The 17,201-nt window shown below is 54.8% G+C and overlaps 1 protein-coding gene across 3 annotated transcripts; it reads left to right on the top strand.

The window, feature by feature from the left end:
- The first annotated feature begins 1,205 nt into the window (after positions 1–1,205).
- CASTOR1 (cytosolic arginine sensor for mTORC1 subunit 1) lies at positions 1,206–13,499 on the top strand. 3 transcript variants are annotated; one of them, XM_069081855.1, is made up of 9 exons: positions 1,216–1,478; positions 2,374–2,444; positions 8,333–8,526; positions 9,130–9,262; positions 9,938–10,061; positions 10,577–10,690; positions 11,065–11,147; positions 12,110–12,204; positions 12,546–13,499. In XM_069081855.1, exons 1-9 carry the CDS (start codon positions 1,366–1,368, stop codon positions 12,609–12,611), a joined length of 993 nt encoding a protein of 330 aa, XP_068937956.1. In that variant the 5' UTR covers positions 1,216–1,365; the 3' UTR covers positions 12,612–13,499. The 3 variants fall into 3 exon arrangements, with proteins under 3 accessions (XP_068937958.1, XP_068937956.1, XP_068937957.1); XM_069081856.1 differs by lacking the exon at positions 1,216–1,478 and adding an exon at positions 1,772–1,986; XM_069081857.1 differs by lacking the exon at positions 11,065–11,147 and having other exon boundaries at positions 1,206–1,478.
- Positions 13,500–17,201: the final 3,702 nt, after the last annotated feature.

Raw genomic sequence — 17,201 nt, forward strand, 5'->3', positions numbered from 1 at the left:
CTCTGCGGAGTGGGGGGTGGGCAGGAGAAGAGGCCCTGGCATCTTGGAAGGCTGAAGGAGAGACAGGTTTTGAACAGTCAGTTAAGGACGAAAAGAGGGATCAGATGCCAGCAACGGGAGCTTTATGGGGATTAGATAGCATGAATTTGATTCCTAGCCTGGGAGTCAACAGTTTTCCCTTGGCTCTATTACACTGGGGCTTTGGCTTGGGGTCTGGCAGAAGGGATCTGGGAGGTGGGCGGGCAAGCGGGAGATTCTTAGGGGAAGGAGGGTGGGCTTGGCCTTTGTGGCCCTGTGTGAAAAGAGCCAGAATTCAATACTTCTTGCCTTGCCCTCCCAATGGGGAGATCCCCGGAATGCCTTACCCTCTTCTAATCGGGAAATAGGAGGGATCTTGTCGTTTGGCGGCTCAATCCATCTGCCACCTCTGGTCCATCTTTAAACATACCCGTGTGTGTCATATTTTCTCCCCCAGACTATCTTATTTATGTTTTTTTCTAGTGGATTTTATTTTATAAATTAGAATCAGCTGTGGATTGAGCGCTGGGAAGGCGAGGGAAACCCACCAGCTGTGGATGGTAAGAGGTGGGGGAGGGGGATTGGGGACCTGGAGACAACTCTTGCTTCTGACATTGAAGTGCTTTTTGGATCTTTGACCCCTCTCCCATTCTGGGCCTCAGTTTCCTCACCTAAAAGGAGGACGCTGGGCTTGTGAATGGGAGAATTCACAGTGGGACGTGGGGGTGGGTCGGTGTGCTCCGCCCCTGCCCTTGTTAGCTGGCCCTGATCCGAGAGGGGGTGGGTCCGCCGATCCAGCATCCGAGTGGCCTTTCAGGGGTCAGTAAGTTGGGAGAGCGGAGCTGGGCTTCTGCTCGGGCCTGTTCCCAGGGTCTGGAGAAGCCGGTCCCCGCCACCCGTCCGGAGGCTGAATTTCCCCAGCCTGGGTGGGGCCTGGACCAACCTGCCCAGACAGCCCCTCGCGAGGTCCCCCCACTCCCCCGCAGCCTTCTGGCTAGCCCCCTCGGGTTCCCGGACATCACTTTGCGTGGCGCTCGGTACACGCGTGGGGCCCGCCCCCTCACCCCCACCCTCCATTCCAGATGGGGCAGCCAGCGGGGGCGTGGCCCGGAGACTTCGGCTAAGGCATTGGCTGGACCCGAGCGTTCGGAAGGGACGGGGCGTGTCCTGGGGAGTTTCAAGGGGGCGTGGCGTGGGCCGGAGCGCTCCGGGAGGAGGAGGGCCCGGGGCCTGGTGCTGGCTGGGCGGCTGTGGGGCCCGGCAGCAGCAGCCGCAGCCGCCTCCTTGGAGCGGCCACCTCCCAGCCCCCGGGCCTCCCGGGCTCCGTGGATCGGCGAGCCCGGCCCGATGGAGCTGCACATACTGGAGCACCGGGTCCGGGTGCTGAGTATCGCTCGCCCGGGACTCTGGCTTTATACGCACCCTCTGGTCAAGCTGCTCTTCCTGCGGCAGCGAAGCCGGTAAGGCTGAGGCCGGAGCTGGGGGCCCTGCCTGCCCCCCCACCCCCGGCTCTGGGTGGGTCTGGGGGCTAAGGCTGATGCTAAGCACGCTCTCGCCCACTTTCCATCCCCGAGCCAGCTCTGCAGGCCCTTATTATCCCCACTTTACAGAAGGGGCCACTGAGATTCAGAGAGATTGTAGTAACTTGCCCAGAGACGCCCAGAAAGTGAACGGTGGCGGCCCCTCCCCCACCCCCCAGCTTGCTTGGACTTGTCCTTCTTCCAAGACTCTCTATTAACGGGGAGGCGTTGAATGGTACAGCCTTAATGGTGGCTTTTCTAGCTGACTCCGGGGATTCAGTGAAGCTTGAGTTCATGCACCGGCAGCTGGCTGCTTAGTAGCGGGGTGACCTTGGACGAGTGCTTTCCCTTCCCTGGGCATCAATTTGATCTTCTGTAAAATGAGGGGGTTCGGACTCTGAGAGCTATTCTAATCTCTAAGGGACCTCCCAGCTCTAGGATTCTTTGGGTCAGTGGGTCAGAGGGATGAGTACCAGCAGGGGTCACCCTAACCAGCTCTTGGGAAATTGGTTGGGAGGTGGTTCCTTCTCCTGCACTAGGGGCAAAGGGACTGGGTTGCATGGCTCCGTCATGGAGATTCTGGAGTGAGTTTAGGGAACACCCGGGATCCCCTGTACCCATCATTCCCCTTCTTCCCCCTCTCCTCCTCATGGGCAAGCGTTTCCAGGGGACCCAATTTGTTCTGCTTGAATGGAGCCTGGGCAAAGTCCACTCACTTTCCTTGAGTCTGACCCATCCTTTCCCATTCCTCCCTCCCCTGCCTCTGGACTTTGGGATCCAGGGGGATAGGGAGTACCTTGCCTTGGCTCATGGGGGGGGGTCCTCTTCTCTTTAGGTGCAAATTTTTCAGCCTGACGGAAACCCCAGAAGATTATACCTTGATGCTGGATGAAGAAGGATACAAAGGTACTGGGTTCTGGCTTCTCCCTCCCTGGTCTCCTCAGTCCCTCTCCCTCAGACCCCGGCAAGGGGCATCCCTTGACTGCCTGTGTGTGCCAGACTGACACTGTCATCAGAATACTTAAGACAGGGCCTGGGGCAGGAGAGAAGGATGGAGGCAGCAGGCCCAGTGAAATGCATTTGAGTGGCACCTGGTTTCCTGCCCCAGCTGTCCCAGAGTGGATGGGAAGCCCCCTGGAGAGGTGGCCAGGCTCCCAGCAGAGGCTGGGTGAGCGACACTGCTGAGGGCATCCTTGGCAGTCCTATGGCAGCTGTTTCCTTTGGACCCTGGTTCTGCTGTGGTTGTGTGATCTTGGCCAACTCACTTCCCTTTCCCAAGATTGTGGTTTCCTTTTTGGCAAAATAGTAATAATAGCAGGCATATTTATAGGTAATTTTAAGGAGAGCAAAGCACTCTGGATTAGAAAAGGTGATTACCCACTGGACTCCGTGTCCTATGCCCTCTGGCCAGGGAGGAGGAGAGGGAAAGAGCCATGATGGTACAGGAGGCTTCTAATAACTGCTGTTTCCTCATGCTGTCCTCAGAAACCCCCCTCTACCTCTGGGAGGGAGCAGGGTGTCCCCACCCCAGGGTGCCACTGGGATTTCTTGAAATAGGGGCCCAATATCAACTGAGGGTCTAGGAGCTTGGGGGGGGGGAATAGATGGGAGCCAGCAGGTGATCAAGGCAGATGAAATGCAAAATTTTTCAAGTCTAGACCCAACACATGGGTTGTATGTATGTCAATGAGCCTGATCCCTTTCCTGGAAGCTGCCTGTCTTCACCCCACTTTCTATTTCCTGTTGTGACCTCAGACACAGAGTCTGGTGCTAGGGGATGCTGCTTGCGCTGGGCTTCTGCTGAGCTTATCTTCCCCACCAGAGGCTCATCCAGCAGCTGGCCCCAGGTGTCCAGGCTCTCAGCCTCAGGCATTGGCCACAAAGGGAGCCAGAGGAGAATGATAAGATCTTGAGTTAAGAGGAACTTCCTAAGTCATCTGGTGAAAACCTTTGTGTTTTCAAACAAGGAAACAGACACCCTAAGATGGAAAGTGACATGCCCAAGGTCTCATAGGGAATTCCCCGGGCCAGAGCTGAGTTTTGAACCCAGGTTGTCTGTCTCCGAGTCTTGATCTTTCCCATATACCGATTGCAAAGTAGTAGTAATTCAATAAACTTATTAAGCACCCACTCTATTCAAGGCACTGGGGTCATAATGACAAAAATAAAGCATCTGCCCTCTAAGGAACTTATATTCTACTAGGGGAATTAGCACATAATAATGAAAATTAGCATTTATATAGCTCTATAAGTTTGCCAAAGTATTTCCCCCCCCCCCCCCCTTTTTGGGAGACAGTCGAGGTTAATTGACTTGCCCAGGGTAACACAACTAGTTAGTGTCTGATGTCATATTTGAACTCAAGTGATCCTCACTCCAGGGCAGGTACTCTACCCACTGAGTAACCTAACTTGCCCCACAAAGGATTTTTTAATCTCATTTGATGTATACAGACAAGTAAATGCAAAGCAATACAAAGTCATTTCAAGAGGTAGAACTAACAGCCACGGCAATGTATTATATCCATCGGTACTTTGATTGGTGATGGAGTCAATTTTGTTACTGTTGCCATTTTTATATATTGGCTTTACCTAGTCATGAACATTGACTCTCACTTTCCAGTTACTGTGAAAATTAGTATAGTTGACTTTTTCTAAATCTGATGTTTGCCTTGCTAGGGGACATCTGAATATTTGGTCTGGTCCATTTTGCCATTCTTCTGAGTTGTCTTCTAGCCTCCTGCGGGCGAGCTGAGGACTGGGGTCCCTGGAGCCGTGCTCAGAAGTTACCGGCATGGCCTGGTTCAGAGCCCATTGAGGGAAAAGGGGAAAGGGAGAATTCAAAAGTCTGTTCCCCCTCTCTGCGCGCCCCCCCCCCCCCAAGCTGGCTGTGTTCCTCCCTGACCAGAGTCTTCTACCCTGTCCTTCCTCCCCTTCCCAGTTACCAGTTGGCCACCTTTATCTAGGAAGGAGGCCTTTCATTTATAGAAGGGTAGGGAAGGCCCTTTCAATTGGGAGAGAATAGTTGGGGTGCATTCTTTGCCTGATTATTTACCTGTTGTCTCCTCTCCTGGAATGCAAGTTTCTTGAGGACAGGAACTATTTTTGTCTTTGCACAATGCTTAATAAATGTGATTAGTTGCTAAATGCATGGGACAGAGTCTAGAAAGGGGGAGGGGAAGGCCCCAGGAAGGATGTTGTGAGTGAAGAGAGGAGTGCTCAACCACTGGTCACGTCTGGCACACAAGTTGGTTGAACCTGGGTGAGAGATAGCTTGCTTCCCTTTCTTGCCTTCCTCAGTTTAGTCCCTTCTCTCCACCCCCTCTCCACCTAAGACCTCGCTAGAACTGGAGAATGTTCTAAGAGGCCCCAGGTTGTCCATCCAGATTCATGCTTTAGAGGCAGCCTGAGTATCTGGGTTTGAATCCCAACACCATTAACTGACTATGGGACCTGGTGTGAGTAAGTCACTCCCAGCATCACCAAGGCTGAGAATAGGGTGTCAATAAATAGAAACGGGGCCACTTAACCATACACAAAGATCCCTGTAAGCTGCAGATTGGATTAGAGAACCACATTTGATTCTATTGTATTTTTATTTATTTTGTGAAATAATTCCCAATTCCATTTTAATCCAATTGGGTGCCAAAGGTGCCAAACCAATCGTGGCAGCTTGTTGGGTGGATCTAACCCAACCCTTAGTTCAGCCTGGGCAACAAACTTCTCCGAGTCTGGGCTTCTTCTCTCGAACTTGGACTAGATCAGGGGTGGGGAACCTCCAGTGGGACTACATGGCCTCCAGGCTGCAGGTTCCCCACCTCTAGATGGTCATAAAGAGGCCTCTAGCTCTAAATCCCAGAGTCCTGGGTTCAAATTTCCCTCTGCTCAGTAACCTTTGTGACCTTGTATAAGTCATGAGGATCAAAGAGCTTAACATAGAAAGTGTCATACAAACCATAAAATGTTATTAATGTTGGCTATTATTGTTGCTATTAATGATAACCTTCTTGGTCTCAGTTTCCTTATTTGTATAATAGGGGTGGGACTTGCACAGCTCTGGATCTCTAATCATGGGGAGGGAAGACTCCTGAACTTGGGGTCCAGGTAGACCTTGGCCCAGGGCTGGGGGGGAGGGGAGAACCAAGCCCAGCCCTGCTCCCTTTCTTCACTTGACCTTTCCCCTTCCTCTCTGGCTCTTCCTCCTCCTTGACTCCTTTCACCCACCTCCAATGGTGCCCACCAGTGCCAGCTTCCAGCTGCCCACTGGCCACCTTCCCAGCCACTGCCTGCTGCCTTAGGCCTAGGAAGGCAGAGCCTTGGAGCTTGGGGCTTCTGCCCAGATTCAGCTGGTGCTAGGCTCTGGGTTCGGAGGCCGAGATAGGCTGCTTTTCCCTGAACTCAGAACAATACTGATAGCAATGGTAGGGGTCTTTTTTGTTGCTCAGTCATTTTTCACTCATGTCTAACTCTTCAGAATGCCATTTGGGGTTTTAATCGGCAAAGATTACGGACTGGTTTCTGTTTCCTCTCCAGTCCATTTTTCAGATGAAGAAACTGAGGCAAACAGGATGAAGTGACTTGCCCAGGGTCACACAGCTAGTACTTGCCAGAGGTTAGATTTGAATTCAGGTCTTTCTGACTCCAGGCTGACTCTATCCACTGTAGCACCACCTAGCTGCCCTACCAGGGACTTTCTAAGTCCTTCATTTTATGGAGGAGCCAAGTGAGTCTCAGGGAAGGGGAGGGACTTAGGTCCTAAGATCATATAGCCAGTGACTAAAGTATCAGCCGGCTTTGAACCCAGGGCTCTTCCCACTGAGCTCTGGCTACCCAGGCTGGCTCTTGGCCTGGCCCCTGTATGTCTAGGCTCAGGCCCTCCTCTTCTGTCCTGCTTGGGATGCTTGGGGGAGTGGGGTGTGTGTACTAGAGTCATAGAGAGGTCAGGGCCTGGCCATTTGAGCTGATAGGAAGGAAGCCAGCCTGGGCAGCCTGGATGCCAACAAAGGCAGCTTTTATGCAGGACTAGCCACCCTGGGGGAAAGGCTCAGGTCCTACCCCCACCCTCCCTAAACTCCGGACAGAGCCTATGACCTCAGCCACTCCCACCATCTGTCCCAGTTCACCCAGCTCCCCACCCCTGGAGGCCGGGGTGTTCAGGGCTGTTCAGGCTGCTGGTGTGCCTCTCACCTCCCTACTGGGGGAGTTGGGTCTGCAGAGAGGTAGATTTAGTTCCCTTCCTCACATCAGAGCTGCCCCAAAGCAGGATGGGCAGGAGGTAGTGAGCTCCCCGTCACTGTAGGTCCTCGAGAGCAGCCTGGGTGACTGCTTGTTGCACCTTCTGTAGAGGGGGTCTAGTTCTGACTTGGGCAGTGGAAGATATACTGGGGTGCCTCCCAGCCCTGCATACCATATCCCCTTCCCTCCCTGAGGGATCAGGCCATGCCCCCTGCCCACTGCCTAGTTCCCAGGGGGATCCTGTGGTCATAGAGCATCTCCCTTCGCCTGCTTTTGCCAAAGACAGACCAGTCCAGAGAGAGGTGGCCTGTCCAAGGCTGCCCAGCTCGTGTGCAGTGAAGCTGGCCTTTGAGTCCAGACCTAGCTCACCGGCTCCCGGGTCCATCCCCCACACTCCCACCAGGAAGGTCAGGCAGGGTGCCATCACTGCTGGTCGAGCCTAGGCTGAGGAGGAAGGAGCCAGACCTCCTCTCAATGGCTCCCTCTTGTGGTGGCTGGAGGCCCCTCACTAACAAGCTTCCACCCTCTTCCCCATCTGAGCTCGCTGGCCTGGCCACCCCTGCTGGCACCCAGGGAGGTTTGGCACCAAGACCCAGGCACTTCCCCCCACTGTCTGCTATTCTTTCAGCCCTTGCGCAGAAGCCTGGTCCCTCCCTGGGTAGGAGGGTATCAGCCTGGCTTTGGGATTGTGGAGTGGGGAGAGGCAGAAAAGATTTTCTGGGGCCATCGGGGCCCCAACCACATGGCCTGCCCACCACATGGAGGAGTGGTGGCCTGGGACAGATTCAGGATCCAGTTTCTGGCTAGGATCAGCCTCAGTTTAGACCCTGGGGCTTGGAGAGGGTCTAGGACTGCCTGGATCTGAGAATTGCCCAGTTGGAGGGCACAGTCCAATCTGTCTGGCACTGTAGCAGAGATGCCTGCCGGGACAGCCCCATGGAAAGCCTGCTTGCTCTGCAGGCAGAGGTGCTGAGTTCCAATTCTGACTCCATGACTGACTCTATGACTGTGGGCAAGATGTTAAATGTGTCTGGGCCTTGGCACCTCTTCTGTAAAAAAAAGGCATTGGACCAGCTGGCCTCCAGGCCAAGCCTCCGGTGAAGGAGATGCTGTGTCCAAGTAGACCATTCTTAGGGACAGCAAAGGGGAGACGCCTTTCAGCTGTCCAGACATAGCATCCTGCTGCCCCATGTGTCTGCCTCACAGCCTGGGTGACACTGTTCCTCACACATACTGTGCCACCGGATCTCTGTGATACCCTAGAGGGATTATTATGGCCCCCAGTGGGGAAGTAACTTGGCTAAGGTCCTACAGAGATCAGCGGCAGGGATAGAATCAAGGTCTCCTGATGCCAACTGCAGGGATTCCGCCCTTGTGGGATGGCACTGGGCTGGGGAGGAGGGGGAGGAGGAGAGGGAGGAAGAGGAGGGGAGGAGAGAGGGGGAAGAGGAGGAGGGAGAGGAAGAAGAGAAGGGGGAGGAAGAGGAAGGGGAAGGGGGGGAGAGGAAGAGAAGGGGAGGGGGGCCTGGTCCTCACTCATTGCCCTGCTCTCCTTCCCACAGAGCTGCCCCCGTCAGAGTTCTTGCAGGTGGCTGAGGCCACATGGCTGGTTCTCAACGTTCTGTCCAACAGCAGCTCGGCCACCAACTTTCAGGCTGTTGGCGTCACCAAGATTGCCCGCTCGGTCATCGCCCCGCTGGCAGAGCACCACGTCTCGGTTCTCATGCTGTCCACGTACCAGACAGACTTCATTCTGGTGAGGCTTGTGGGGATGGGTGGGTCATCTGGGCTAGAGGAGCTTGTGGGTTCCTGCTCCCCCAAAGCTTTGGTGAGACCGAGGGCCTTGGCTTTGCCTTCTTCCTCGGCCCCATTCTGCCAGGCTCTGGGGGCAGGAGTGTGAGAAGTGAGAGGAAGAGCAAGATTCCAGGCCTGGGGCATGTACAGGAATATGTCTGCTCATGCCCTCTTCCCAGGGACCTCCAGGACAAGACTCGGCCTGCCCCAAGTCCAAGTGGAGGCCATGGGCTTACAGGGGAAGGAGGGAGATGGGGGTGGGGAGGGAGACACAGGGAGAGGGAGAAATGGGGAGAGACACACAGGGAGAGGGGGAGATGGAGAGGAGGAGAGACACACAGAGACACAGAGAGAAGGAGGGAGAGGGTGAATGAATGAGTGTGAGGGTCATACTCACACCCAACAACTATGCCTAAGCTGAGGAGTGTGCGTGGTGTGGATAGCACATATATGATGGTGTATGTCTATGTGGGAGGGAGGCACATGGCAGCCATGGGTCTGGGGAGTTCTCGGGAGGCGCTGTTATATGACCTCATGACCTCTTAGCCTCCCCTCTGGGCTGTAGGTCCGGGAGCAGGACCTGCCCGTAGTGATCCACACTCTGGCCCAGGAGTTTGCCATCTACCGGGAGGTCGATGGAGAGCCGGTGCCCGTGGCCTGTGACGATGCCAGCAACGGCTTCCACAAAGCCAAACTGGGTGAGGGGCCGCCAGGGCAGGGGCACAGGGGGAGAGCTATGCCTCACCTGGGAGAGCTGCTGAAACGACATTCCTTCACATGCCTCTCCCCTCGCCCCGCCTGGGTCTGCTTTGGTCTGACTGCTCCCAAAGGCTTCTGATGTTATTAACCTTTTTAAAAAAGGATTGATATCACTTATTCCCCCACCCAGAGCCAAATCTTGGTTTGGGGTTTTTTTTTGAGAGTTAGCCCTTGTAACAAGGTAGGGAATGGGGAACCAGTTCAGCAAAACCACCCCGATCTCCTCCTAGTCTAACAGTGCGTGCCATGCTCTACACCTGTAACCCCCCACCTCTGGAAGGGAGGTGGGTCTTTAGCCATTCTGCTACTAATCATAACAATATAAAGTCCTGTGGCATTCTTAGCCAGAGGACATAAACCTTTGGAGAAGCCTGGGAGGTCAGGGACGACTAGCCTGGCCCAGAGAGTGAGACTTCTCCACCATCACCGAGTTTATGGTTAATTGGCTCAGGGGGTTAGAAAACCCTTGTTTTCCCCAGAGATGCCCTAAGCTTTGCCCAGTGGGCTCGTCCTGTGCGGCCACCAGGTGCGGCCACCAGGTGGAGCCACCTCCCCAGACACAGAAGGGTGCCTGGCTGGCCATTTACAAGGCTCTTCCCCCTTCCCTGAGGCAGGCCCCAGCCCCACTGTGCACCCAATCCAGAGCCCCCAGAACAGATTCTGCATCCTCACGCTGGACCCCGACACCCTGCCAGCCATCGCCACCACACTCATGGATGTTCTCTTCTACTCCCACGGGTAGGGACCTTTCTCTCCCATCCCTTCCCCTTGCCTTCCAGATGGGGAAATTAAGGCCCAGATTGGGAAAAGCAAGACTCCTGGGACTTCAGGACTGGAAGGGGTCTTAGGACCTAAAATACAGAGTTGGAAGTGACTCTCATAGGTCTTACCCCTTCATTGTATAGATGGGGAAACTGAGATCCAGCATGGGGAAAGGTCACAGAGCAGTTATGGAAAGTGAGGTCAGAACTGGGAGGGGTCTTAGAACAGGGAATGGCAGGGCTAGGGAGGGACCTTAGAGCATAGAATGTGGGAGTCAAAAAGAACCTTTATAGATCATTTTACATATGGGGAAACTGAGGCACAAAGACAGGAAGGGGCTTTCCTAAGTCACCAAGGCAGTTCTAGCATAACCCCTCCCTTTTGTTGCACACCCCCGTGCTGAGCTCCCCAGCCCTTCAGAGGAGAGATGGAGCTGTTGTGGGGAGGCAGGACTGACTGTCCGCCCTCCTTTTCTCTCCATGCCTCCCCAGTGCTCCAAAGGAGGGGGCTTCTGATGACCCCGACCTTGACTCCATCCCCTTCTTTGCCTTCTCCCTGATCGAGGGCTACATCTCTATTGTCATGGATGCTGAGACACAGAAGAGGTAGGTAGCCCCTCCCTCAGAGCCTGGGCGGGGTCAAGGCCCGTTGCTTCCCTTCCCAGGTGGTGGCGAGGTCCCAGGGCCTCCTGAGAGAGACACAGAACTTCAGTGGTCACAAAATGCAGTGGGACATTAGAGCCCTGGGAGGGCCCTTCAAGATGACCCAGTCCAACCCCCCTGTCATGCAGAGGGAGGAGCATTTTGGAGAGGGGAAGTCGATTACCCATGGTCCTCCAGTGAGTCAGGGTAGAGTGGGACCAGAAGCCAGGTCTCCTGATACCCTGCTCAAGACCTGTCCCAGCATAGGAGAGGGAGGAGGTATGAGTCAGGGGGCGAGAGGGGAGGGGAGGGGCCAATTCTACCTTCCCCCCCCCCAGGTTCCCCAGTGACCTGTTGCTCACCAGCTCCTGTGGGGAACTCTGGAGAATGGTTCGAATCGGGGGCCAGCCCCTAGGCTTCGGTGAGTCCTGGCTGGCCAGGGAGCTCCCTGGGACCACAATAGGGGCAGGCAAAGGTCTAGAGGCTTTGGGGGATCTTTGGCAGCCAAGGGTCTGGGATGAGGTCCCTGGCCAGCCCAGCCTGTTTGCGGGGGGGAGTGGGAGTGGGTATGGCCATAGACAGTGCAGTTAATGGCACTGGGCAGTTCAACATGGCAAGCATGAAGTATGTGCCAGTCACTGAGAATGCCACTGTCACACAAACAAGCCGTTCCCGTCCTCAGGGAGCTTCCATTTTGCTGGAGGATAGCTGCTCACAGATAAACACCAGAGATATCTGGAATCCCAAGTGATTTCAAGGTTGGGGGCTCTCCCATTTGGGGTGCCTGGGCCAGGCCCAGTTGGAGGAGGTAGAAATGGAGCTAAATAAACATTGGGGAATGGCCCCATTTCTGAAAGGCGCAGCTAGGGTGGGGGGAGCATGGAAGGGGGAACAGGAGTGTCATATGGGGAACGTGGAGTGGAGGAGGACTGCTGGGCATCAGCCTGGAAAGGGGAAGAGGACCAGGCAAACAGCTCATCGAGGCCAGATGCCTCATTTTTCCAGAGGAGGAAAGTGACTGGCCCAGGGTCACTCAGCAAGGATGTAGAAGAAGGAGAATTCAGATCCAGGTTTCTCGAGTCCAATTCAGTAAGCATTTGTGAATAATGCTTGGCTGATGAACATGGATAAGTGCTGGCCCTCCAGGAGTTTACATTCTGAAGGTGTGCTTGAAATGCCCTGAGGGGTAGAGGAACAGCCCTGCTGCATTCTGGAACATTTCTGCAGAGCAGAAATCTGAGTCCCCGAGATTTGTCCAGGCTCCCACCGCCTGCAAGTGCGAGAGCAGCTTTGGTTCTGGGCTGTCCTGACAAAGTTAGTGAGAGCAGCCAGCCCCCACTGCTTCCTTTCACCCCCTCCCTTCCCTATCTCTCCTTGGCCCAGACGAGTGTGGGATCGTGGCCCAGATCGCTGGGCCCCTGGCCGCTGCTGACATCTCTGCCTACTACATCAGCACCTTCAACTTTGACCACGCCCTGGTGAGTGTCTTCCTTTTCCCTGTGATCCCTTCCCCAAAGCCAGGCCCTCCTGGGCTGGGGTTACCTCTCGACTCCAGGCCAGTCCAGGGCATGCTCATCACAGACAGAGCTAGGAGGGGCCTCAGAGACCAGCGAGTCCCACCCCCTTGTTTTAGAGCGGCAGAGACAGGCCCAGAGAAATGAAGAAATTTGCCCATGTCACCCAGGCTGGCAGTGCCCCCAGGGATTTGTTCTGATGTGCTTCCCTCTAAAAGGTCGCTGGTCTCAGTAAGTCCAGCTCTCCCTGGTTCCCTCCTCTTTTAAGCAGGGTCCATGGTACTCTTCCCCCCTCCCCCCCACAGGTACCTGAGGATGGTATCGACAATGTCATCGAGGTCCTTCAGAATCGCCAGGAGAGCTGCCGGTAGTGGCTGGATCCAGAACTTATGTCCCTTTGACTCAGGCTGGCTGGACACCACCCCCACCACTGTCCTTTTCTTTGGTGAGGTTCTGGTGTCTCCAAAGGCTAAACCAAAGCTTTGTCCCATGGCGGTGGGGGCTGGTCTGGTGCCCCCTCTATATAGGTGTGTGTGAGGGGGATGTCCCCTGGGGCCTCCTTTCACCCTAATTTTTAAGTAGTTGGTTTCCTGGTCCTGTTGCCTGAGCAGATGCCTAGGGGTAGGGGACTGCATTCCCCTTAGGCTAAGGGTGAGGGGAGATGATCTCAAACCTTCCCTCTCATCCTTTGGAACCTGGATCATTTTCTTGGCTTCCTCTTGGAGCTGGCCCTGCTCTGAGGCCTGGCCCCTGGTGGGTGGGGGTTAGGGAAGGCTCTCACTCTACGCCAAAGCTGGTTCCCTTCAGTTTTCTTCCCCATGTCCTCCCCTAGAGGGCAGGAAAGCTAAGAGGCCTGGCCTCTAATGCATAAAACACTCATGTGTGCCTTATCCGTGAAGCTGTGTGGGTGTACCCACAGAGTGGAATCATGGTGCTGTGGAGGGCTTCAGTTGGGAAGCCTCAAGCCTTGACACTCCCCTGCCCCAGCCCTCGGTAATCGTCTTTGCACACGCTCCCTCCATGTGGGGCTAGGGGCTCCCTGGGAGGTAGATACCCCTTCTCTGTCCGTTCTTCCCCTTCTGCAGCCCTCTCTCCATGGTCCTGGGAGGGAGCTCCCTCTGCAGAGGATTGGTCTCCATACCCTTCCTCTCCTAGGGATAGCCTATGATCTCTGTCCCATCTTTAGGGAAGTGCCCTCTGTTCTTACATCTCCTGTTTTTAAGAAATCTCTGGCAATAAAGCACTTTGCAATTCCTGGACTGTGTCTAAGACATGGGTGGTATGTCCAGCCCCTTCAGTCAGTTTGCTCTCCCTAGGGGGTATCAGGGCATATCCTCCCAAACCCGAGGTCAGGCAGGACAGGGTGGAGCACTTTAGAAGTGGAGGGCCTAGGTCTGAGTTCTACCTTTGTTATGACCTTGGGCAAGTCATTTCCCCCTTTGGGCCTTGTGCCCAGATGCTGGGCTGCATCCCTTCAAGCTCCAGTGGTCTACTTGGGGCCAAGCCTCTCTCTGATCCCTGAAAAAGACTGTTGCAGAAAAATAATGAGATTTCAAGCTGCAGGTTCTGGGTTTGAAACTCAGCTCTGCTGCTGACTACCCAGGGGACCACAGGTAAGTCACAGCCTTCCTGGGCCTCAAAATTCTTTGTAAACTGAGGGTTTAGGTTGGACTAAAATTGCCCCCAAAGGTCTCTTCAGCTCTTAATTCTCTAATCTTAAAATGATTTATTCCTGTAAAGTGGGGGGAAAGGGAGGGCACAGAAAATTGGAAGTGAAGGCCGAAGGTTCCAGTCTGAGAACTCTAGAACTGGGCCAGGACAAAGGCTGTTGCCATCCAGGGCAGAGAGGATAGTCCCAGCTTCCCACCTTGTTCTTTCCCCCTCCCCTGTACTGGGTGGGGGATCTTCAGAGCCCCCTCTGAGGAATCCATTTTGAGGTCCAGGGTGCTGTGCAGGAAGATGGTCTTGGGCCAGGATAGCCCAAGGTGAGCCCATCTAGTCCAGTCTACCCCAACGGAAATCTCCCCTTGTGCCATTCCCGACCAAGTGGTTGCCGGTTTGAAGACCTCCAGTGATGGGCAGCTGTTGACCTGCTGACACAGCCCTCTTCATCTGGGATGGCTCCAGTGATTTGGAAGTTTCCTTTCATCAAGCCCAGCCCTCCCTCTTTCAGCACCCACTGTTTGGTCCTCTGGGCTAGAGTCAGTCAGCAAGCATTTATTAAGCACCAGTGGAAGCCAGGCATCACACTCAATATTGGGGATCCCAAGAAGGCAAAAGTCAGTCCCTGCTCAGGGAGTTCACAGTCTAATGGGAAGACTAGAAGCCAATATGTGAATACAGAAAGGAAGCTGTAGAGGATGAGCTTTTCACTGGGCCCTGCTAGAAGCCGGGGGGCAGAGAGGAGGAGGGAGCCTAGCCAGAGCAAAGGTCCAGAGCTGAGAGATGGCCTGTGTCCAGTTTGAGGAAGAGCCAGGCGGCCTGTGGCGCTGGAACCAAGGCTGTGTGTCAAGAGATTATGGTGCACAAGGACTGGAAAGGGAGTGGGAGGAAGGGGCCGGGTTAGGAAGGACTTGGAAGGCCAAGCAGAGCTCCTGGAAGTGATAGGGAGCCACTGATTACTGAGGAGGGAGTGATGTGGTCAGAACTGCACTTTAGGAAGATCACAGAGGGGCTGAATGGAGGATGGTCTGGGGCAGGCAGGCAAGCCCCCAGCAGCTGCTGCAGTAGGCCTACGGGTCAGAGGATGACCCAGAGTACTGGAGGGGTGCAGCAGAGGTGACATCGCCAGGCCTTCGAGGCTGACTCTGAGGTTGGGAGCCTGAGGGACAGTGACAGGGAAGGCAGGAGGGGGGAGGTTTAGGGAGAAAGATAACCGAGCTGTTTTAGACGTTCTTGGCTGAAGATGTGTGCTGGATGGCCAGTTGGAGAGGTCTGAGGTCAGTGGAGAGAATGGGGCAGAATGCACAGCATAGCAATGGTCATTAGGGCCGTGGAAACTGATGAGATCACCCAGTGAGGTCTGTAGAGAGAGAAGAGGGCCCAGGACCGAGCTGCTGAGCGTCTCCAGCAGCTGGAGGATGTGATCTGCAGAAGAAGACAGGAGTAGTCGGAGAGGCAGCCGAGAGAGGGAGGGGAGGGGGGAGAAAGAGAGAGGAGGGGGAGGGGGGAGAAAGCAGGAGGGGGGGGAGAACAGAGGGGACAGGGGAGGGGAAGGGGAGAAGAGATGGGAGGGGAAGAGAAGAGGGGACGGAGGAGGGGAGAAGAGAGGAGGGGGAGAGGAGTAAATGAGAGGGGAGGGGTGGAATGTCTTGGAAGCCTAGAGAGGAGAGAGGCTCAAGGAGAAGAAAATGACCAATAGTCAAGAATAATGAGGACTGAGAAAAAGCCATTGGACTTGATGGCGCAGAGATGACCAGTGACTGGAGGGAGCGGGGCTGGTGGGCTGAGGCTGGGGCTGGACTGGGCAGCAGCGCCTGCTGTAGACAAACTTTCCAAGGGGTTTAGCTGCAAAAGGCAGAAGAGACAGGACAATAGTTAGCGGGGATAGAAGGACTGAGTGAAGGGGTTTTGAGGATGGGGGCGACATGGGCACACACATGCATACACACATGCGCACAACACACACGCACACACAACACATACTAATACATGCACATACAACACACATGCACATATACATGCACTCACACACACACACACACACACACACACCCTGTGGCCCCAGTAATGCGGCACAAGCCTGGAAAGGCAGGCTGTGCCACATTTCAGAGATGAAGAGGTGAGAGATGGCGATGAGGGGGCGCGATCTGTCAGGTGGGATGAATGGGACCACTTGTGCGAGTGGAGGGGTGGGCCTTGGTAAGGAGCAAAGCCACCATTTCATGGGAGGCGGGTGGAAGAAGCCGTGATAGTTAAGAGATGGGGGAGCTCACAGCCAATGGCCTGAAGTTTTGCCGTCAGTATGAGACCAAGTTCTCAGCCGAGAGGGCGGGGTAGGGGAGCCAGGGGAAGCTGGGGGCTCGGAGGTGAGGCAGGGGCAGCTGGGGGAGGGGAAGCCTCCCAGAGGAGGTTGTCCCAGAGCCAGCTCCTTAGTCCCAGAACTTGACCTAGCGATATTCTGTCACTATGGGACGGTGGGGAGTGGGGGAGGGAAGGGCTGGGGGAGCATCCAAGGGCGTCTCAGGAAGGGAGCTCAGGGTAGCCACAAACTGCCCTGGGGATATTTCCCTGGCCCTCCCAATAGGAGATGGGAGGGCACTGAGTGACTTCGTGGCTTTCCTTGGTTTTGGTTTCTGGCTGTGTTGAGTCTTGGGCAGAAATCCCAGAACCTCAAAGCTAGAACGAATCTCAGAAACATCCAGTCCAAGTCACACCTGAACAAAACTCCAGCTACTTAATGTAGCTGTCTAGCCCCTGCCTGTAAGAGGGGAAGCCACTGCCTTTCGGGTCAGCCCGTCTACCCTGGGACTGTCTCATCGATGGTCTAACTTGGCATCTTTGTCACTACTACAACTGGACCCAATCACACACATCCCCCCCCCCCCCCCACACACACACACATACACCACGGCCCCAGTAATGTGGAATAAGTCTGGAAAGGATAGACTGGGGCCAGATTTGAAAAGCTTTAAATAGTGGCACGGTGCATAGAGTGCCAGAGTTGGGAAGACTCACCTTCCCAAATTCAAACCCGGCTTCAGACATTTGCTAGCTGGGTGATCCTGGGTAAATTCCTTAATCCTGTTTGCCTCAAGTCTCCTTATCAGGAAAATGAGTCGGAGAAGGAAACAGCAAACCACATCAGTATCTAAACAACAAAAGCCAAAATGGCCCCAGGATAGATAATGGAAGCAGAGACTTCCAGTGAGATGGTCCCCTGAGGTTTGTGGGTAGGGTCAGTCTGTTCCACACAGCTTGTGACCCATGGACACTGGCTTCCTCTGGGCCTCGGCATTGCC

This window comes from Petaurus breviceps, unplaced genomic scaffold (assembly GCF_028583685.1).
Source record: "Petaurus breviceps papuanus isolate PSGF00001 unplaced genomic scaffold, PetGlider_PUasm1.0 99, whole genome shotgun sequence".
Lineage (NCBI taxonomy): Eukaryota > Metazoa > Chordata > Mammalia > Diprotodontia > Petauridae > Petaurus > Petaurus breviceps.